This window comes from Balaenoptera acutorostrata, chromosome X (genome assembly GCF_949987535.1).
Source record: "Balaenoptera acutorostrata chromosome X, mBalAcu1.1, whole genome shotgun sequence".
NCBI classification, from domain to species: domain Eukaryota; kingdom Metazoa; phylum Chordata; class Mammalia; order Artiodactyla; family Balaenopteridae; genus Balaenoptera; species Balaenoptera acutorostrata.
This window is the reverse complement of record NC_080085.1, coordinates 7,382,530-7,404,959: the sequence shown is the minus strand read 5'-3', so window position 1 is coordinate 7,404,959 and position 22,430 is coordinate 7,382,530. Positions and strand designations below refer to the sequence as shown.

At 46.3% G+C, this 22,430-nt stretch overlaps 2 protein-coding genes and 1 pseudogene across 6 annotated transcripts in view; all 3 read right to left on the bottom strand.

Annotated features, from left to right (window-relative positions):
• Positions 1 to 1,629: 1,629 nt before the first annotated feature.
• Positions 1,630 to 3,193, bottom strand: LOC103020301 (protein SET-like). The gene has a single exon (XM_057538319.1). The coding sequence runs from the start codon at positions 3,191 to 3,193 to the stop codon at positions 2,369 to 2,371; it is 825 nt and encodes a 274-aa protein (XP_057394302.1). The 3' UTR covers positions 1,630 to 2,368.
• A 6,545-nt stretch (positions 3,194 to 9,738) lies between these two features.
• LOC130706421 (protein SET-like) lies at positions 9,739 to 11,017 on the bottom strand (annotated as a pseudogene).
• A 2,175-nt stretch (positions 11,018 to 13,192) lies between these two features.
• The window catches only part of SHROOM2 (shroom family member 2), a 139,592-nt gene continuing 130,354 nt past the window's right edge, over positions 13,193 to 22,430 (bottom strand). For 4 of the 5 annotated variants that reach the window (XM_057538031.1, XM_057538033.1, XM_057538034.1 and 1 more), the window contains 2 exons: positions 18,600 to 18,872; positions 13,193 to 15,940 (listed from right to left, as the gene is read on the bottom strand). In XM_057538031.1, the coding sequence (XP_057394014.1) occupies positions 15,674 to 15,940; positions 18,600 to 18,872 (540 nt within the window). In that variant the 3' untranslated portion in view covers positions 13,193 to 15,673. The remainder of the gene's footprint in view (positions 15,941 to 18,599; positions 18,873 to 22,430) is intronic. The other variant, XM_057538032.1, reaches the window with a different exon arrangement.

Genomic DNA, 22,430 nt, shown 5'->3' with positions numbered 1-22,430 from the left:
AGCCTACCTGGGCTCTTTGGTGGGGTTAATGGCAGACTCTGGGAGCGCTCACGCCAAGGAGCACTTCCCAGAACCTCCGCTGCCAGAGTCCTTGTCCCCACAGTGAAACAGAGCCACCCCCGGCCTCTGCAGGAGACCCCCCAACACCAGCAGGTAGGTCTGGTTCAGTCTCCCCCAGGGTCACTGCTCCTTCCCCTGGGTCCCGATGCGCACACTACTTTGTGTGTGCCCTCCAAGAGTGGGGTCTCTGTTTCCCCCAGTCCTGTCGAAGTGCTGCAATCAATTCCCACTAGGCTTCAAAGTCTGATTCTCTAGGAATTCCTCCTCCCGTTGCCGGACCCCCAGGTTGGGAAGCCTGACTTGGGGTCAGAACCTTCACTCCAGTGGGTGGACTTCTGTGGTATAAGTGTTTGCCAGTCTGTGAGTCACCCACCCAGCAGTTATGGGATTAGATTTTACTCTGATTGCGCCCCTCCTACCATCTCACTGTGGCTTCTCCTCTGTCCTTGGACGTGGGGTATCCTCCTTGGTGAAGTCCAGGGTCTTCCTGTCAATGATTGTCCAGCAGACAGTTGTGATTCTGGTGCTCTCACAAGAGGGAGTGAGAGCACGTCCTTCTACTCCGCCATCTTGGTTAATCCTCAGTTCTCGTAGTTTTTGTGTGGAGTCTTTAAGGTTTTCTATATATATAGAGTCATGTCATCTGCATATAATGACGATTTTATCTCTTCGAATTTGGATATCTTTTATTTCTTTTTCTTGTCTGATTGCTGTGGCTAGGACTTCCAATACTATGTTGAATAGAAGAGGTGGAAGTGGGTATCCTTGTCTTATTCCAGAGTTTAGCGGGAGGGCTTTCAACTTTTCACCATTGAGTATTATATTGGCTCTGGGTTTGTCATAAATAGCTTTTATTATGTTGAGATGTATTCCCTCTGTACCCACTTTGGTAAGAGTGTTTATCATGAATGGATGTTGAATTTTGTCAAATGTTTCTCCTGCATCTATTGAGATGATCAAGTGGTTTTTGACTTTTGTTTATGTGGTGTATCACATTGATTGATTTGCATATGTTGAACCATCCTTATGAACCTGGGATGAATCCCACTTGGTTGTGGTGTATGACCTTTTTTATGTGTTGTTGGATCCAGTTTGCTATATTTGGTTGAGAATTTTTGCATCTGTATTCATCAAAGATATTGGCCTGTAATTTTCTTTTTTGGTGGTGTCTTTGTCTGGTTTTGGTATCAGGGTGATGGTGGCTTCATAGAATGTCTTTGGGAGTGTTCCCTTCTCTTCAGTTTTTTGGAAGAGTTTGAGAAGGATCAGTATAAGTTCTTCTTTGTATGTTTGGTAGAATTTGCCTATGAAGCCATCTGGTCCTGGACTTTTGTTTGTGGGGGAGTTTTTTTAAAAATAAATTTATTTCTTCTATTTACTTTATTTTTGGCTCCACTGGGTCTTTGTTTTGTGTGTGTGTGTGTGTGTGTACACATTTAGTTTTATTGTAACAAAGCAACTTGTACACTTTTAACGTTTAAAACTGAGCATCATCTTTCCTTTCCAGTGAAACAGAAAAATATAACACTAAACAGGAACAAAATTACAATAGGAATGTCAATTGCAAATAAGATCCTACAGGTTCTGCTGATTCTCCCATCAAGTGGCAGGGCTCAAGTCATCATTAGGAGAGAATTTTATTTTAAAAGTGTCATCTTAAACTGCAAGGATGTCCGTTAAACATCACAATTAAACATGCCAAAGGAGAAGCCATGTTGTCAAAATGCCCACTTAACCCACCCAAACATCTCAAACCCACCCTTTGCTGACCTTCTATAACCCCATTTTTTAAGTTTTTTTTTCTTTTTTTAAACAAGAGAAAGTAGACAGATAGATGTTGGTAAATGCTAACTGTCCATATTCACATAGAGACACAGTGTAATCTCTGAGCCCAATATACAGAGAAAGGAGGAAAAAAGCTAGAATTCTATGCACTACTACACAGGGGCCTAGCACCCTCCAGCTTCCAGCAGAGCTAAGGAGCAGAAGGTTTTTCTTTTTTCCCACAGAGCATGGTGGTGTTGATTCCGTAAAGTTTTTGTTGAGACAGGAAGGGATAAAAATGAATCTGGAACAGAAAGGGGTAGAGATTCTTTTCCCACTGAATTCTGCTCAAGGTATTTCCCCCCAAAATAAGTTGTGAGCCATGGTATAAAGGAGAAAAGAGACCTCAAACACAGGGCAACTGAGCACAAGAGGAGAAGGAGAAAGAAAAAAAAAAAAAAGACTGCAACTTGCTCCCAGGGACTGGAGAAAATTAAAAAAGGAAGGTTGGAATCCATCAGTGTTCCATTAGTCATCTTCTCCTTCATCTTCCTTCATCCTTATCCCCTTCTTCATCAGTATCTTGCAGTCCTTCTTCCTCTTCATCATCATCATCATCATCTTCTTCTCCTTCCCCTTCCTCATCATCCATGTCCGGAACCAAGTAGTACTGTAATGGATTTGGCCAAATATCATCTTTGATGACCTCTCCTAACTCATCTGCACCTGCATCAGAATGATCAGTAAACCAGGTGAAGAAGCTTTCTGGTTCCTCATGCTGTCTCTTCCTGCTGGCTTTATTCTGCATTTGACTTGCACGTTTTGTCAGATCCTTTCCGGATTTCCATTTGATTTCAGTGGACTTTGAAGATGGATCACCACTCTTATTCAGATGAAATTCTTTGGAGAGAACTTTATTTTCGAAGTAAGGGTTTTCATCAAAATAAAAATCTATTCTGTAACCTGATTTACTATCTTCAAATTCTGTCACTTCAACTCTTGTGAAATAATGCAGCACCTCTTCATCCTCCTCCCCAAGCAGTGCAGACGCTTGTGGATGGTGAACAAATGTTGTTACCCCAAAATTTGGGATTTTGGCGATCAGTTCCGACCTCTTCTGAAAAAATGGTTGGCGGAGTTGGTTATATTTCTGTTCTACTTTCAAAATCTCCTCACTGGCTTGTTCGTTAAGTCTGTCTATTTCATTTTGTACTTCATCAATATGTTCAATTGCTTCTTGCTGTTCTTTTTCTTCCTTCAGCAAGTTCGGAGAAGCAGACGTTTCCTCTGGCCTGGAGGCAGGAGTCCGTCTCGGTTTCTTCGGTTTCTTTGCTTGGGGTGGAAGTGAAAACTGGTGTTTGGGGGCCATGCTGGGAGAAAAGCCAAGAATCCACCCAAGGGAAGAAGCTCGTACCGGGAGCTCTGAGAACTCTGCACTGGGCCTTTGTTGCTGTGCACGGGCTTTCCCTAGTTGTGGTGAGCAGGGGCTACTCTTCATTGCGGAGCTCGGGTTCTAGACACACAGGCTTCAGTAGTTGTGGCACATGGGCTCAGTAGTTGTGGCTCTTGGGCTCTAGAGCACAGGCTCAGTAGTTGTGGCGCACAGGCTTAGTTGCTCTGTGGCATGTGAGATCTTCCTGGACCAGGGCTCGAACCCATGTCCCCTGCATTGGCAGGCGGATTCTTAACTACTGTGCCACGAGGGAAGTCCCTAGAATTTGGTTTTGATACTCGATTTTTGCTTTGTTTACCTATCTTCAAGCCTCTACTTTTACAAATACCTAGTAATTTGACCCTTGTTCAGAGAATGCTTCAAGTTCATTCTTTCTTTTTCTTTCCTTCATTTCTTTCTTCCTTACTTTTATTAAAAACGGTTGCAGTGAACATCATATATATAATCTTGGTGAAATTATAAATATTTCTACAATATAAATTGCAAACAGGGTCTTGCTCAGTGGCTGCATGCATTTATAAATTTACTAGATATTGTCCAATTGTCCTTCAGAAAGTTGCGTCACTTTATGCTTTCACAACAATGCATGAGCACTCATTTTCCGATCGCCTATCCTCAAACTGGATATCCAACTCTGTCATTGACCTTTCAGCAATTTGAAAGGTAAGAAATTATATTCCATTATTGTTTGGGCTTTCATTTCTTTTATTACGAGTGAGGTTCAACACTTCCCCCTGTTTTTTGGTAATTGGTGTTTCTTTGTACCTTTTGCCTACTTCATCTTTGTCTTCTCTTGAGTTTTTCATCTTCTTTTTTAAACTTTTGATTTTGAGCTCTGCATAAATTAGGTAAATCAGCCCTTTGTCCTGTATCTTCCAAATATTTCTCAATTGTTATTTTATAATTCCTTGTTTGTTTAGTATTTATTTTTGCCATGCAGGGATTTTACATCATTATATAGAAAATTTTGTGAGGTTTCCCTTTTTAGCTTCTGGACAAAGATCACTTAAAATAAGAAATTCAAATAACCGACAAAACTCTAGGAAGCTAGAGGGTGTGGTTGGAAGAAGTTGGGAGGGGGTTAGCGCCCATGATGGGCAAAGATGAAGACAGGGTGGGTGGGGCTGCACCTGGGAGCCAAAGCAGAGAAGTCAGCCGAAGGCTTGGTCATCCCTGTGAAGCCAACGAGGACACATCTCTACAGCTGTGATTAGAGCGCTCTGGGGGCCCCATCAGGTGCTCAAAGCCACGGTCACAGGAGGGGAGCACAAGTGGGGAGATGTTGCTGCCCAGTGGGCCTTTCTCCCTTGGGCAAGAGGGCAGGTGATACTGCTTTTATTATGGCAAACATAGTATGTGGATACTAGAGAAAGAGAACTTGGTTAGTTAGTGCATGGAATATGAAAAAGTGCAGAAAAACCATGTTTAATTCCACCCCAGTTAATATTTTAGCCCATTTCCTCCCCATCTTTTTTCAGCTCATTTTGTTTTAACATTTTTATTGGAGTGTAATTGCTTTACAGTGGTGTGTTACTTTCTGCTTTATAACAAAGTGAATCAGCTACACATATACATATATCCCCATATCCCCTCCCTCTTGCGTCTCCCTCCCACCCTCCCTATCCCACCCCTCTAGGTGGTCACAAAGCACCGAGCTGACCTCCCTGTGCTATGCGGCTGCTTCCCACTAGCTATCTATTTGACGTTGGGTAGTGTATATATGTCAATGCCACTCTCTCACTTCGTCCCAGCTTACCCTTCCCCCTCCCCGTGTCCTCAAGTCCATTCTGTACGTCTGCGTCTTTATTCCTGTCCTGTTCCAGGTTCATGAGAACCGTTTTTTTTTTTTTAGATTCCATATATATGTGTTAGCATATGGTATTTGTTTTTCTCTTTCTGACTTACTTCACTCTGTATGACAGTCTCTAGGTCCATCCACCTCACTACAAATAACTGAATTTCGTTTCCTTTATGGCTGAGTAATATCCCATTGTATACATGTGCCACATCTTCTTTATCCATTCATCTGTCGATGGCCACTTAGGTTGCTTCAACGTCCTGGCTATTGTAAATACTTCAGCTCATATTTTTAAAGTTGGCATTATACTTCATATGCATTTTGGTTTTCATGATTCTTTTTTTTAAAATTTATTTATTTTATTTTATTTATTTTTGGCTGTGTTGGGCCTTTGTTGCTGAGCGCGGGCTTTCTTTAGTTGCGGTGAGCGGGGCCTACTCTTCGCTGTGGTGTGTGGGCTTCTTATTGCAGTGGATTCTCTTGTGACAGAGCACGGGCTCTAGGCACGTGGGCTTCAGTAGTTGTGGTGCGCTGGCTCAGTAGTTGTGCTGCACGGGCTTTGTTGCTCTGCGGCATGTGGGATCTTCCCGGACCAGGGCTTGAACCCGTGTCCTCTGCGTTGGCAGGCGGATTCTTAACCACTGCGCCAACAGGAAAGCCCCAATCCATCTTATTCCTTGATGCATTTTGTGGTAAATTGCAGACATCAGTACATGTCTCCTTAAGTATTTCAGCAAGCATGGCATTAACTAGTGAGCCGTAATTGTTTACAGTGCTTTTCTTTGAATGTAAACTTTACACAGAGTAAAATACAGCAATATTTTTTTTTCTCTCGGTAATTTCATTTTTTTTAATTGAAGTATAGTTGATTTACAATGTGTTAATTTCTGCTGTACAGCAAAGTGATTCAGTTATACATATATATACATTCTTTTTTTATATTCTTTTCCGTTATGGTTTATCATAGGATACTGGATATAGTTCCCTGTGCTATACAGTAGGGCCTTGTTTATCCATTCCATGTTTAATAGTTTACATCTGTTAACCCCAACCTCCCATTCCATCCCTCCCCCAACCTCCTCCCCCTTGGCCACCACAAGTCTGTTCTCTATGTCCATGAGTCTGTTTCTGTTTCATAGTTATGTTCATTTGTGTCATATTTTGGATTCCACATATAAGTGATATCATATGGTATTTGTCTTTCTCTTTCTGACTTATTTCACTTAGTATGATAATCTCTAGTTGCATCCATGTTGCTGCAAATGGCATTATTTTGTTCTTTTTTATGGCTGAGTACTAGTCATTGCATACATGTACCACATCTTCTTTATCCATTCATCTGTCAGTGGACACTTAGGTTGTTTCCCTGTCTTGGCTATTGTGAATAGTGCTGCTATGAACATAGGGGTGCATGTATCTCTTTGGATTAGAGTTTTGTCTGGGTAAATGCCCAGGAGTGGGATTGCTGGATCATATGGTAATTCAATTTTGAATTTTTTAAGGAACCTCCATACTGTTCTCCAAAGTGGCTGTACCAATTTACATTCCCACCAACAGTGTAAGAGGGTTCCCTTTTCTCTACATCCTCTCCAGCATTTGTTATTTGTAGAGTTTTTCATGATGGCCATTCTGACCAGTGTGAGATGGTACCTTATTGTAGTTTTGATGTTCATTTCTCTAATAATTAGTGATTTTGAGCATCTTTTCATGTGCCTATTAGCTATTTGTATTTCTTCTTTGAAGAAATGTCTTTTTAGATCTTCTGCCCCTGTTTTGATTGGTTCATTTATTTTTTTGTTGTTGAGTTGTGTGAGCTGTTTATATATTTTGGAAATCAAGCCCTTCTCGGTTGCATTGTTTGCAAATAGTTTCTCCCGTTTTGTAGGTCGTGTTTTCATTTTTTTTAATTTATTTTTTATTTTTTATTTTTTATTTTTCCACACACACACACACACACTGTATTTTATTTTTACAAGAGATAAATAGACTGACACCAAGCATTGTACATGGATGACCACAACAAAAGCAACAATGATTGGAATTACCAAACATGAAACACACTTATACTATGTCATAATATTGACATTTAGTCCAGTAATCCTCCACTGTAACAGCTCCTTTACTTTGCAGTGAAAATTGATTTGTATATTCTTTTCCTCTGAGTCCTTGTGGGATTTTTTTTTTTTAATTCAGACAGAAAGTCACAAAAATTATACTCATCCTCATCAGTTCACTCAGTCGTCTTTTCATTTTATTAATGGTTTCCTTTGCTGCGCAAAAGCTTGTATGTTTGATTAGGTTCCATTTGTTTATTTTTGCTTTTATTCCTATTGCCTTGGGAGACTGACCTAAGAAAACATTGGTACAATTTATGTCAGAGAATGTTTTGCCTGTGTTCTCTTGTAGGAGTTTTATGGTGTCATGTCTTACGTTTAAGTCTTTAAGCCATTTTGAGTTTATTTTTGTGTATGGTGAGAGGGTGTGTTTTCAATTCATTGATTTACATGCAGCTGTCCAACTTTCCCAGCACCACTTGCTGAAGAGGCTTTTTCCCTTTGTATATTCTTGCCTCTTTTGTCAAAAACTAATTGACTATAGGTGTGTGGGTTAATTTCTGCGCTCTCTGTTCTGTTCCATTGATCCATATGTCTGTTTTTGTGCCAATACCACTCTGTTTTGATTACTATAGCTTTGTAGTATTGTCTTAAGTCTGGGAGAGTTATGCCTGTTGCTTTGTTTTGTTTCTTCAGGATTGCTTTGGCAATTCTGGGTGTTTTATGGTTCCATATAAATTTTAGGATTATTTGTTGTAGTTCTGTGAAAAATGTCATGGGTCATTTGATAGGGATTGCATTAAATCTGTAGATTGCTTTGGGTAGTGTAGTCATTTTAACAATATAAATTCTTCCAATCCAAGAGCATGGACTATCTTTCCATTTCTTTCAATCATCTTCCGTTTCCTTTAACGTTATATAGTTCTCAGCATACAAGTCTTGCACCTCCTTGGTCAGATTTATTCCTAAGTATTTTATTTTTGGAGGTGCATTTTTTTCCAGTATTTCTTTATTTGGCTACCCCGGGTCTTGGCTGCCACGTGCGGGATCTTCATTGCTGCGTGCAGGATCTTTAGTTGCAGCATGCGGGATCATTAGTTGAGGCATTCGCACTCTTACTTGTGGCACGTGAGACCTAGTTCCCTGACCAGGGATGGAACCCGGGCCCCCTGCATTGGGATTGTGGAGTCGTAGCCACTGGACCACCAGGGAAGTCCTGAGGGTGTGATTTTGGAAGGTATGGTCTTTTTTACATTCCCTTTCTGATATTTCATTGTTGGTGTAAAGAAATGCAACCGATTTCTGTATGTTAATCTTGTATCCTGCTACGTTTCTGAATTCACTGATCAGTTCTTGTAGTTTTTGTGTGGAGTCTTTAGGGTTTTCTACATATAGAGTCATGTCATCTGCATATAATGACGATATTATCTCTTCCAATTTGGATACCTTTTATTTCTTTTTCTTGTCTGATTGCTGTGGCTAGGACTTCCAATACTATGTTGAATAGAAGAGGTGGAAGTGGGTATCCTTGTCTTATTCCAGAGTTTAGCGGGAGGGCTTTCAACTTTTCACCATTGAGTATTATATTGGCTCTGGGTTTGTCATAAATAGCTTTTATTATGTTGAGATGTATTCCCTCTATACCCACTTTGGTAAGAGTGTTTATCATGAATGGATGTTGAATTTTGTCAAGTGTTTTTTCTGCATCTATTGAGGTGATCAAGTGGTTTTTGACTTTTGTTTATGTGGTGTATCACATTGATTGATTTGCATTTGTTGAGCCATCCTTATGAACCTGGGATGAATCCCACTTGGTTGTGGTGTATGATCTTTTTTATGTGTTGTTGGATCCAGTTTGCTATATTTGGTTGAGAATTTTTGCATCTGTATTCATCAAAGATATTGGCCTGTAATTTTCTTCTTTGGTGGTGTCTTTGTCTGGTTTTGGTATCAGGGTGATGGTGGCTTCATAGAATGTCTTTGGGAGTGTTCCCTTCTCTTCAGTTTTTTGGAAGAGTTTGAGAAGGATCAGTATAAGTTCTTCTTTGTATGTTTGGTAGAATTTGCCTATGAAGCCATCTGGTCCTGGACTTTTGTTTGTGGGGGAGTTTTCTTTTAAATAAATTTATTTATTTTATTTACTTTATTTTTGGCTGCACCGGGTCTTTGTTTTTTTTGTGTGTGTGTACACATTTAGTTTTATTGTAACAAAGCAACTTGTACACTTTTAACGTTTAAAACTGAGCATCATCTTTCCTTTCCAGTGAAACAGAAAGAAAAATATAACACTAAACAGGAACAAAATTACAATAGAGAATGTCAATTGCAAATAAGATCCTACAGGTTCTGCTGATTCTCCCATCGAGTGGCAGGGCTCAAGTCATCATTAGGAGAGAATTTTATTTTAAAAGTGTCATCTTAAACTGCAAGGATGTCCGTTAAACATCACAATTAAACATGCCAAAGGAGAAGCCATGTTGTCAAAATGCCCACTTAACCCACCGAAACATCTCAAACCCACCCTTTGCTGACCTTCTATAACCCCATTTTTTAAGTTGTTTTTTTCTTTTTTTAAACAAGAGAACGTAGACAGATAGATGTTGGTAAATGCTAACTGTCCATATTCACATAGAGACACAGTGTAATCTCTGAGCCCAATATACAGAGAAAGGAGGAAAAAAGCTAGAATTCTATGTACTACTTCACAGGGGCCTAGCACCCTCCAGCTTCCAGCAGAGCTAAGGAGCAGAAGGTTTTTCTTTTTTCCCACAGAGCATGGTGGTGTTGATTCCGTAAAGTTTTTGTTGAGACAGGAAGGGATAAAAATGAATCTGGAACAGAAAGGGGTAGAGATTCTTTTCCCACTGAATTCTGCTCAAGGTATTTCCCCCCAAAATAAGTTGTGAGCCATGGTATAAAGGAGAAAAGAGACCTCAAACACAGGGGAACTGAGCACAAGAGGAGAAGGAGAAAAAAAAAAAAAAGACTGCCACTTGCTCCCAGGGACTGGAGAAAATTAAAAAAGGAAGGTTGGACTCCATCAGTGTTCCATTAGTCATCTTCTCCTTCATCTTCCTTCATCCTCATCCCCTTCTTCATCAGTATCTTCCAGTCCTTTTCCTCTTCATCATCATCATCATCTTCTTCTCCTTCCCCTTCCTCATCATCCATGTCCGGAACCAAGTAGTACTGTAATGGATTTGGCCAAATATCATCTTTGATGACCTCTCCTAACTCATCTGCACCTGCATCAGAATGATCAGTAAACCAGGTGAAGAAGCTTTCTGGTTCCTCATGCTGTCTCTTCCTGCTGGCTTTATTCTGCGTTTGACTTGGACGTTTTGTCAGATCCTTTCCGGATTTCTATTTGATTTCAGTGGACTTTGAAGATGGATCACCACTCTCATTCAGATGAAATTCTTTGGAGAGAACTTTATTTTCGAAGTAAGGGTTTTCATCAAAATAAAAATCTGTTCTGTAACCTGATTTACTATCTTCAAATTCTGTCACTTCGACTCTTGTCAAATAATGCAGCACCTCTTCATCCTCCTCCCCAAGCAGTGCAGACGCTTGTGGATGGTGAACAAATGTTGTTACCCCAAAATTTGGGATTTTGGCGATCAAGTCCGACCTCTTCTGAAAAAATGGTTGGCGGAGTTGGTTTTATTTCTGTTCTACTTTCAAAATCTCCTCACTGGCTTGTTCGTTAAGTCTGTCTATTTCATTTTGTACTTCATCAATATGTTCAATTGCTTCTTGCTGTTCTTTTTCTTCCTTCGGCAAGTTCGGAGAAGCAGACGTTTCCTCTGGCCTGGAGGCAGGAGTCCGTCTCGGTTTCTTCGATTTCTTTGCTTGGGGTGGAAGTGAAAACTGGTGTTTGGGGGCCATGCTGGGAGAAAAGCCAAGAATCCACCCAAGGGGAGAAGCTCGTACCGGGAGCTCTGAGAACTTTGCACTGGGCCTTTGTTGCTGTGCACGGGCTTTCTCTAGTTGTGGTGAGCAGGGGCTACTCTTCATTGCGGAGCTCGGGTTCTAGACACACAGGCTTCAGTAGTTGTGGCACACGGGCTCAGTAGTTGTGGCACACGGTCTTACTTTCTCCGCAGCATGTGGGATCTTCCCAGATCAGGGATGGAACCCATGTCCCCTGCATTGGCAGGTGGATCCTTAACCACTGCCCCACCAGGGGAGCCCTGTGGGAGAGTTTTTAAACTACAGATTCTAGTTCATCTCTAGTGATTGGTCTGTTCAAATTATCTGTTTCTTTTTGATTCAGTTTTGGTGGGCTGTATGTTTCTAGAAAGTTGTCCATTTCTTGTAGGTTGTCGAATTTATTGGCATATAGTTGTTCATAGTATTCCCATCGTATTCCCTTATGGTTTTTGTATTTGTATGGTGTCCTCTACTTTCTACAGAACAAAGTTCAAACTAGTTGTGTTGGGCTTCCCTGGTGGCACAGTTGTTAAGAATCCACCTACCAATGCAGGGGACACAGGTTCGAGCCCTGGTCTGGGAAGATCCCACATGCCGTGGAGCAGCTAAGCCCATGCACCACAATACTGAGCCTGCACTCTAGAGTCTGCGAGCCACGACTACTGAAGCCCGCGCACCTAGAGCCCGTGCTCCGCAACAAGAGAAGCCACCGCAATGAGAAGCCTGCGCACCACAATGAAGAGTAGCCCCCGCTCGCCAGAACTAGAGAAAGCCTGTGCGCAGCAACGAAGATCCAACACAGCCAAAAATAAATAAATAATTTTTTAAAAAAAAGAAAGAATCCAACTGTGAAAGCAGGTGACATGGGTTCAAGCCCTGGTCTGGGAAGATCCCACATGCTGCGGAGCAATTAAGCCCGTGCACCACAAGTACTGAGCCTGTGCTCTAGAGCCCACGTGGCACAAGTACTGAAACCCGCACGCCTAGAGCCCGCAACAAGAGAAGCCACTGCAATGAGAAGCCCGTGCAGTGCAACCAAGAGTAGCCTCCACTCACTGTAACTAGAGAAAGCCCGTGCGGAGCAACGAAGACCCAACGCAGCCAAAAATAAATAAATAAATTAGTTAAAAAAAAAAAAAAAGAATCCCTCCCTCTCAATTGGTTAATCTTCCGGTCCCACCAACCTGCTGCACAACAGAAACGTTTCTAATCCGCCAATCAGGAGCAACTACCGTGTGCTGGGTGGTTCCGACAGATGTGTTTGGATGCAGGGAAGGCATTTCCTCCAGATCCAGAATACAGTGATGGCAGCAGAAGTGTGGACGCTTCCATTGGCACCTCTCTGACCCAGGCACGGGTTCTGAGCACATTAACACATCAGCTCAATTGCTCTCACAACAGCTCTCCTCCAACTACAAAGGAGGAAGCTGAGGCTGGAGAGGCTGGTACTTGCTCACAGCCATACGCCTGAAGTGACAGAGCTGGCTTTGCTCCAGGAAGTTGGCTTCGGGTTCTGGACGATTTAGCGCTATTCCGTATCGGACCCTGGTGTGGGAGGTGTGGTCCATCAATGGCCCCAATTCTTCACACCTCCCTGTAGCCACACTCTGCCACGTGACTTACGGTTCCTTCCACTAACAGGGTAGAGCACATGCCACACCCTCTGACTGTGGGTTTGGCTGTGGGACTTGCAGTGGAAGGTTAGCAGCTGCACTCTGACCAGAGACAAGGAAAGCACCGCTGGGGCTGGGCTTGTCCTCTTACACATCTGCCACTGACCTGCCCAGGCCAAACTCCTGGTCCCGGGAGGAAGATAACTGACAGGCATGTGGAGCAGAGCCTGATCTACAAACTCATGAGCTAACGGAATACGTCTCACTGGACCCTGCTGAGATTTTATAGTGGCTGTTATGCAGCATTGCTGTGGCAGGTGCTGACTTATACGGCCTGTGTCTGTGATATTTTCCTGACTGCAAATTGATTGGCCTTTACTAGACTGGCAGAAATAGTCACACACATACATACATAGAATTAATCCCACAATTTATCAATGGTTGAAGAATCTGATATATGGTAAGGCTATTCCAATTCTTAAAAAAAAAAAAAGATGTAAATCAAAGACATGCTCGGTTCACTGAAAGACACCATTTATTTTGTGAATGTCAAGCAGAATGATCTGTTGAGACATAAGTGAAAGTATTGAGCGTGAAATCTGTACGCATTTTCCAGAGTGGACCGCAGGAGAGAAGCCACAGGCAACGCCCCTGACTGAAATGTCGCTATACAGAGCATTCCACAGCTGAGTTATGACCGAGGGTGAGCTATCAGCCACCACCGAAGAACGCCAAGGGCAAAACATTAGCACCGGATTGGTTTTATATGCAATAACATAACTATATACAAAGTTATGTACATTGACTTACTGCAATCTTTGGGTCCCCACTAACCAGACATTTAAGAGGCAAACGGGAATGTTGTGATTCTATGTGCTTCGTTAAAAGGACAGTAGAGCACTATATATTGCTATGTAGAAGAGAAAGTTCTCAAAAGACACCAAAAAGCTGGATACAGACACAAATTCTATTTTCACATTTTACAGACATATCATCAAAATGATCACAATACTGTATTTGAAGGGAAAGAATCACAGGTAAAAGCTTTGTGAAAGTTAAGAACACACTGAAATCACCGTGGTTGTCTCCCCGAGGGAGGAAGCAGGGGCGGCGGGCGGGGGGTGGTCCGTGGACAGCCAGCTCTACCTTTCCTGACGTGACCCGTTTTCACAGCAAGTGACCCACACCACATGGCAAGGACACTTCGTTGGCAGAAGAGGGAGTTTTCAAGTCAGGAATAGCTTAATTGAATAAGAGTAAAAACCGTTGAAAAGGCATTTCTCCTTTGGCGTGGGTGGGCTGCCAAAGGAGTGTATATTGCCAGCATCACTGACGCCTGCCAGGTCGGCGCCCTCTACGGGTGCGCGGAGATCACTGCAGCAGCCCGGAAGTCCAGTCTCCCCTCTGGCTGGCGGAGCGTGGACCCGTTAGCGTCCTTTAAGACATTTGTGTGCGTCTGTGTTTGGTAAGGTGGCGGCCACTTCTGACAAAGGGACATCTCCCCGCCCCCACCCCCCCCCGCTGGAAAACTTCTTCTATAGCAGTAAGAGGAAATGAGGAGTAAAATGATCTCACAGATCAAACCAAAGTCCGCATATCACCTCAACGTGAAGTTATCCTAGGGCTTCTCCCGCCATTAACCACACATTTCATCAGATGAGCATTGTGACGAAACACACCACTCCACAGTGATCAGATTAAAAATAAGTATGTGAGAACCATGCCATTGGTGGCTGAACATCGACTCATGTGCTTACTTGCCATGCATATATCCTCTTCAGTGAAGTGTCTATTCATTTAAGACTTTTGCCCCCGTTTTAGTTGGACTGTTTGTTTTCTTACTGTTAAGTTTGAGAGTTTTTATACATTCTGGATACAGATGGTTTGTCACATAGATGATTTGCAAGTATTTTCTCCTAGCCTGTGATCTGTCCACTGGAAAATGACAGCTTGACAGTGTTTTCTTTAGTGAATAGACTCTTTACCATCTCACAATTTCAACCAATAAAAAAGGGTACAGGAGCTGTATACTCTGTGGCAGAAAAAGATCGGGTCTAGGAGTTCTGTGGTCCACCGGGACCTCTGAGAAACCAGAGCAACGGTTCTTAAACGGCATGTGGCCCTTACGGCATGGTAACAAATTGAGAGAGGCAAAAAGAGAGAAGTTGCCAATTATAATTAAGGATCATACACACGCCTAGCAAGCACGTTACTACCGGACACGGTTTTAGCCAAGTAATTTCTCTTTGCAGGAAAATATCATTTGAACCGTGATGTCAGCCGAGAAGTCCTAAAACCATCTGTCCGCTTTGTGTATGTTTTAAAGTGCGGACGCTATTTAAGTGGCAATTTCAGAATGAGTGAACCCAACATGTAAGCTCTTCTTTTCACAGTTGGTTTTTAGCCACGTGGAAAACCATTCACCTTTGTAGAGTGTTATTAAAGTATCATCATCATGACTTTTGCTGGGTTGGAGATCATCCTTATAAGACAGACACGATGAATGCTCAACACTTCTGGACCAACAGGGGAAGCCGGCAGCCGCCACCTCCAGTGACCCACCGGAGAGGTCGTGCGCCAGGCTTTGCCCGACACGCGCGCTCATTCCCTCCTGAGCGGAGGAAGGGGTGCAGCGTGGGAAGACGGAAGGGCAGACCTGAGCTGGCAAGGACCACGTGCGCGCCCCTCGGGACCAGAGCCCAGTCTGTACTCGGGAACTCACCGTTCACCGGAACCGGGCGCCGTGTGGGGTTGCTTCCAGGCAAGGGCTGACGGGAAGCCACTCTGCTCAGCATTTAAGAGGGAAACTAAGACATTAAATAAGTCATCCCAAACGCACCCACGGAGATTATTGCTTTTCTAACGGCCATTCGGTTCTGGGAGGGATTCTCTCTCCAGGACGTAAATACAGGCTGGGGTTTTCATTTGCCTCCTCGGGACCGGAGCTGAAGGGCCGGCTGCTGTCCCCCGCCGGGGAGGCGTCGGGGGGGCACGCCTCTCACTTGCCTCTCTCGGGCGGAAGGCTGTCCAGCAAGCACTTGAGCTGCTCCTCGCCCAGGTGGATCTTGTCCTCCAGCTCGCGCTGCTCGATGATGAGGGCTGACTTCATCCTCACGAAGTGCGCGTAGTCTGCCAGGCTGTCCCGGCTGAGGTAGCTGGCCAGGATGTCGGACACGATGCCCTCCCGGCGGTCCAGGTTCTCCTTCAACTCCTTGGCGTCCTCGTGCTGCTGGATCAGGACCCGCTGCTTCTCGAGCAGGGATTGCTGGAGAGAGACAAGAGAGACACGAGCCTGCTGGGGACCAGGCTATGGGGGGTGGGGTGTCCGGCCGGCGCCTCCAAAACGCCCGGCAGCTCCGGGGGCTGGTCCAGTGGAGACCCTGACGCCACCTGAGTTAGGGACCCGAGATCTGGAGGGACCCGCACAGAAGCACCTGGGGCGTGGGCAGGAGGCACCTCGCAGAGCGGAGGCCCCAGCGCCAGCTCCCCCGTTAGCAGTCCTGGGCCGCTGCCACCTCCGCTTCGTCCTGTCACCGTGAGAGGCCGTGAGGAGCACGGGAGCCAGGCACGGAAAGCTCCAGAACTGTGAGACGCTCAGAAAGAGCAAAGGGCTTAGGCAGCCGGTGTGTGTCCGAGGCCTTTCCGTGACAGTACTGCGGCCCAGGGGACACAGGGAGCAGATTCTACGGAGATTCCAGGGCAGGACTGCTAAACCCTCCCGGCAGAAGTCGCAGCAGCCCGGGAGCAAAGCCGTAGCAGAGGCCGTGTGCGGGTGCGGGGCGGGAGGAGAGACGGCGCCTGTTGGGGAGGTGCCCTCGCTCCTTCCGAGGGTCCTGCTCTGGGTCACACAGACGCCCCCATTTCCAGAACGCAGCACTCACAATCGCTGTCTGCCCACAGGGCGTGCACCCACTTCCCCTGCCCTCTCCAACTTGAATGAAAACTGAGAGAGGGAGAGGTGAACGCGGTCAATGTCTTCAAGTGTCGGCTGGCAGATGCCACGGACGCCCTGTCCTCGGTGCGAGTTTCTGACACTGGCAGGGCCCCCTTATTCCGCCACTTGGCAACTTGGACATTTACCCACGGCCGCGCGTGAGCGTCCAGGATGCGGGAGTGCTCTGCAGAACGCTGGTCCGCAGAAAGAGCTCAGAAAAGATGAGTTGCTATTAAACGGCGGCTGAAAGCAGAAACTGCTCCTGGGGGGAGGCTTCCGGGAAGTGCCCCTGACTGCACAACCTTTCGGGGTCACCTGTTCCGGGGGACACCTTGACCTTCAGGTGCTTGTGAAACAAAGACAGAATGTATTTTCGTGGAAAGAGGCAAGGTAAAGCCAGTTAATTCCAACCAAGAGGGAAACAGACCTCAACTGATTCTAGAACCACGGTTCAGGCTACTAAGATCAGTTGGGCTCCCTGGCAACTAGAAGCTGCTGATGGGAGGGAGGGATTCACGTGTCTGCGTCTGCCCACGTGCTCCTTTTCTACCTGGAAAGACAGCGGAAGCCTCCTACAGCCTGAGGCCACATCTTTTCACTCGTTAGCATGCCGGTCTCTGCAAACCGCAGCTTTCCCAAGCCCTGGCTGCCTGACACGGAGATTTTCATCCAGCACTGGCCACACTGGAGGCTAGCCCACTGTGCTGCACCTGGACGTGGCGACTGAACACTCCTTTTGGGTCCAGGAAGGTGAAGCTGCATCAACCACACACAGCCAAGGGGGAAAGAGCCTGTCTGCTCCTCCTCCGTAACACGGACCCCCTAGGGACGCAGCAAGAGCTATGCAGCCAGGTCCCCAGGAGGACCACGGGCACGGTCCCCAGTGTGTGACCGCTTCTACTTCCTCCAATTCTAAATAAGCCTTTGTCAGTTCCAAGCAAAGGGAGATAAAGATGAGTTGAGCTGCAAAGACAATACTATTATTTTTCCTTTATATCGATACTTGAGAGTTTAATATTTCAATTACATGCAAGTAAGTCTCTCCCATTCATGTTATTTTCCTAAGTCCTCTCAGATAAATTTGGCAAAGATGGCAAGAACAGCAAAATGGAATGCAAACGTCGCCCTAGGGGATCAAGGTCCAAAGCCCCAGTTACTTTTTCAACCCTTATGCTTTTTCAACCCTTATGCAATACGTTCTTCCATGATAGTCACTAACGACTTGGCTAAGCACAAAAGATCATGGTCTCAAAGCCACGCACTTTGTAAGATCTTCCTGTGTAACCTGAAACCACTCTCACCTGGAGTCCGGGGTGGGGGGGGGTGCCTTTTCTGCTCCCCTTGTAGAGAAGTTAAGGTGCCTTATTAATGATGAAGATGATCATTTTGAAGGCCTATTACGTGCAAAGAAGCAAACTAGATGTACTACTGCTACGTGACCTATGAAGTAGTAAAGCCAGTAAGGTAGATGGTGTCTTGCATGCACAAAGAGTGGAAATGCAGACCCACTAAGAAATGTCGCAAGTTGCACTGCTGTGAAGGGAGGAGGAAAGCAGAGCAGCTCTTAGACTCGTTCTAGACACTGCCGGCCCTCTTGTGAAATCACAGCAACAAAGTCATCATCAAACGCCACTGTCACTGAGTGCCGATGACTCGTCAGGCAGTGGGTGAGCTCCACTTACCCACTTACCGGCGGTGGGGAAAGGTTACAAACAGAGACTACGTTCTAGGAAGAGACCAACACTAGCAGCGATCGTGGGACTATAGGAGAAGATGTCCAATCTCCCGGACGCTCGCCGCGGCCCCTCCACCCCCACCCCGCTACAAGGAGGGAGCGAGCGAGCGAGCCCTGGGCGTTCGACAGCATCTTGCGCTACGAGGCAGACAGGCGCCCGCAGTGGCCGAACGAGGCTTCCGGGCGGTTTGCTCCACACCCCACGGGAAAGCCACACCCCGCCCCGCCTTCCAGGTCAGCCTTGGCCATAGTTACCCGATCGCCGGGAGGAGTGCCGTCGTCCAGATTGTTGAGGGCGTTTTCCACGCGGGCCAGGCGGCCGGACAGCGACAGCAGGAGGTTCACCACCTTGTCCAGGTCCCCGATGAACATGCGGAACTTGTCGAACTCGTTGGGCTTGCAGACGGCCTTGGCCAGGGCCTCCACCTCGTCCCCCAGCGCGCTGTTGGCCTGCATGTCCTCCCGCAGGCTCTGCCGCGCCTGCCGCAGCACCTGCAGCTTGCGACCGATGCTCTCGATGAGCTCCTGCTGTGGGCACAGGGCAGGGGATGCGGTCAGGGCCGCCTGGCGGCACCCCCTCACACATCCCGGACCTGCGGGTGACTCAGCTCAGCCGGACGGCAGCTTGTTTTGCAACAGTAAATAACAGGGGGGACTGCCCTGGTGGTGCAGTGGTTGGGAATCCACCTACCAATGCAGGGGACACGGGTTCGAGCCCTGGTCCGGGAAGATCCCACATGCTGCGGAGCAACTAAGCCCGTGCGCCACAACTACTGAGCCTGCGCTCTAGAGCCCGCGAGCCACAACTACTGAGCCCACGTGCCACAACTACTGAAGCCCGCGCGCCTAGAGCCCGTGCTCAACAAGAGAAGCCACCGCAATGAGAAGCCCACGCACCGCGACGAAGAGTAGCCCCCACTCGCCGCAACTAGAGAAAGCCCGCACGCAGCAACAAAGACCCAATGCAGCCAAAAATAAATATAACTAACTGGGGATGTTTAAGACTAGGGGAAGGATAAGGCCTCCCCGTTAAATCATTGCCGTTTGATTTAGAAATGAAAACACAACAAACCTATTCTCATCCTGTGACCGTCCTATCAGACTATGCAGGAGTGGGACCCTTGGGGCTACTCACGGTAAACCTTGTTTCAGCCTGTATCTTCGCAAGGATTCTTCGGGCCTCTGTGCTTCCTTGTTTTTTGGGTTTTTTTTTTTTTTTTCTGGCCGCGCTGTGCAGCTTGTGGGATCTTAGTTCCCCGACCAGGGATCAAACCCAGGCCCTCAGCAGTGAAAGTGCGGAGTCCTCACCACTGGACCGCCAGGGAATTCCCTGTGCTTCCTTCTTTGGAAGTTCCCAATTTGAAGACTTACACGCACAGAAGTTATTGAGTCTGGTACTGAACGTCTAGTACTGAACTCCATGATTAAAAAGTGTCTTCCATGTAGAATTAGCAATAAAAATTAAGACAAATGAAGGATGTCAATGAACTTAGGAAAGCCTTTCAGAATAATAAAGTACTGATCTCCATTTGACCAAAATGTAAATAAATGACTTCTTTAAACGTGGTGAAATATACATGCTGCAACATTTACCGTCCCGCCTCTTTTCTCCTGTGCTGTTGTGGCATTAAGCACATGCACGGCGCTGTGCAGCTAGCACCACCACCCATCTCCACATCCTCTCCATCCTCTGAAACGGAAACTCTGACCATTCAATACGAGCTCCCCGTTCGCCCCTCCTGCCAGCTCTTTAAATGATGAATTTTTAGAGAGCAAAAATGACATGTACAAGACCTTTTAATCGGTCACCATCCTGAAGTGAAGCGGCACCGTATGGTCCGAGTTGAGGGGCAGACAAAGCAGATTATCTGTCTCCTTGGTCATCACATTTGAGAAAAATTAAAACGACAGCTCAAAAGGAGTCCAGCAGGTAAGCCTTCCCCAGAAAAACCCTTTTCCCATGACTACGGATGTCCTGCTGCTGTTAAACCCACCCGTGGCGGATGCAACAGGTGGCCTGCCCTGACACAGTGAACGGTGAAGGGCCAACGGTGAGGAGCAAAGTCACCCGTTGTCCTTTTCGGAACCCTGCTGCCACCCGCCCTGCACGACTCCGCCAACCTTGTGTCGACGGACACGGCAGGTTACGTGGGGTTTAAGGGGCCAACGCATCCCTGTGCTGGCCCGAGGCTGGAGTGATGAAAACGGAAGCAGTGCTCCGCTGCCCGCACCAAAATGAGGATTAAACAATTAGTTGGAATGTTAAGTCTGATTAGGATTTTTAAGCTCAGTCGGTTGCTCAATAGTCAGCAACACTATTTTGTGTACAACGGACCCGTGAAAATGGTCCGTGCCGTCCACCCCTCACTCCTGGGGCAGTTTCCAAACTCTGACCCCAGACGGAGTCTGCCGGGCTCAGCAGAGAGAAGCCTCAGTCTCGTGAAACCCTCCAGGATGGTGTCCAGAGCTGAGCAGGGAGCAGTTGCCCCGACCTCCAGGGCTGACATGAAGATGGGTGAAATCCCCGGATGCTCAGCCCGCTGCTTGGCATGCGGTCAGCGCCTGTCCACAGCCGCTACCAGCAAGACTGCAAGTGTGCACGAGAAGCTGCTCCAAGTTCACCACTGCTGTTTGCTAGACACTGCCCCATCCCAGGGACTATTTGGGCAGGAGGAAAAAAAAAAAAAAAATATCAAACCACCTCGGGAGACCCACTGAAGCACTGAAGGCACCCTACACTTCGTATGCCTGATACGGGTGATCTGTGTCTCAGGACGATGCTTCGAAAGAGGGTCTCCATCCGGCATTTATGTACCAAAACAAGGCCACAAATTAGAAAGGCATGAGCTGTAGTCAGGGCACCGCCTCTGCTTGGTTCAACCTGCCTTGGGCTTATCACTATGTCTGGAGATCCGGCAGATTACAATGGTAAGCAGTTTTAAAGGACCGCCACCCTCCTGATTAATCATGGTTTTTCTCCTAAGAAAGACCACATGGAATTTATAAATTGCTTTTGGCTTTTCCAGCTCAGGATGTCAAGACATTTTCTTCCCTTGGTAATTGAAAACCCTGTCTAGATTTCTTTGATGTTTTCTCTCAGACTGTGAGTCTGTGTGTGTGTTCACACTTCTGTCTCTGTGTGTCTATTTACCTACCCATCTGAGAGATGGTTTAAGTCAAGTTCGAATCCCACATCCCACAGCTGAGAAGGTGGCCCTGTTTTATTTGTATTTATTTATTTTTTTGGCCGCACACACGGCACATGGGATCCTAGTTCCCCAAACCCCCTGCAGTGGAAGCACAGAGTCCCAACCGCTGGACCTCCAGGGAAGTCCTGAGGTGGCCGTATTTTAGATATTCATTACTTGAGGGAAAAGCACACAATACACTGCAGGGATGGAGGACTTTCCCAGTTCTTGCCTGGCGCCGCTCCTAACGTGAATGAACGATTCAAGTGATTTTGACGACTGTGGATGGATGAGGAGCCCTAGCCAGTGCTACTGGTAATTTTCCAGTTTCATCCTTCTTCAGCAGTTATCGTAATGAAGATTTCATGCTGATGCATGAAGAGGTGCCTTCAACACCTACAGTATCAGCTGGGCTAACCTGAAACTGGGCACTCCGGAAGGAGTCCAAATTCCTTTCTATGTCTTGCATAGATGTTTATTAGAAACACTTTCCCGTCTTCCTTAAAGGGCCATTATATGAAGTAGAGACATAGGCTTTGAGAGAGTTGGAACGAGGCCTGGCCCAGGGTAGCACACAAATCAGTGGCTATCGGCAGTACCGAGGGCACCGGCGGCAAGCCTGTCTGCCTGTGGACGGCACGTGGAGTTCCGGGAGGCCTCGGGTTAGAGTCTGTCGCGGCTGAAGCTGGCCCCCAGTCTCAGCAGGTGCACTGCTGCCTCCCCCCTCTGTTGGGATGGGCCCCCACTTCAGCCCCAGACGCCCTGCTTTTGTCCCATTCCATGGGGGAAACAAGGTCTTTTCTCTCTGGGCCTCGCACCCACCTCTTGGTTCCAGGGAAAAGCCCTAACCCTCAGAGGTTCCAGACTCCACCCATCAGCTGTCTTTGGTTCTCCTGAA

Coding starts and splice junctions, on each gene's coding strand:
- LOC103020301 (XM_057538319.1), bottom strand. CDS start 3,193: ATGGCCCCCAAACACCAGTTTTCACTTCCACCCCAAGCAAAGAAACCG.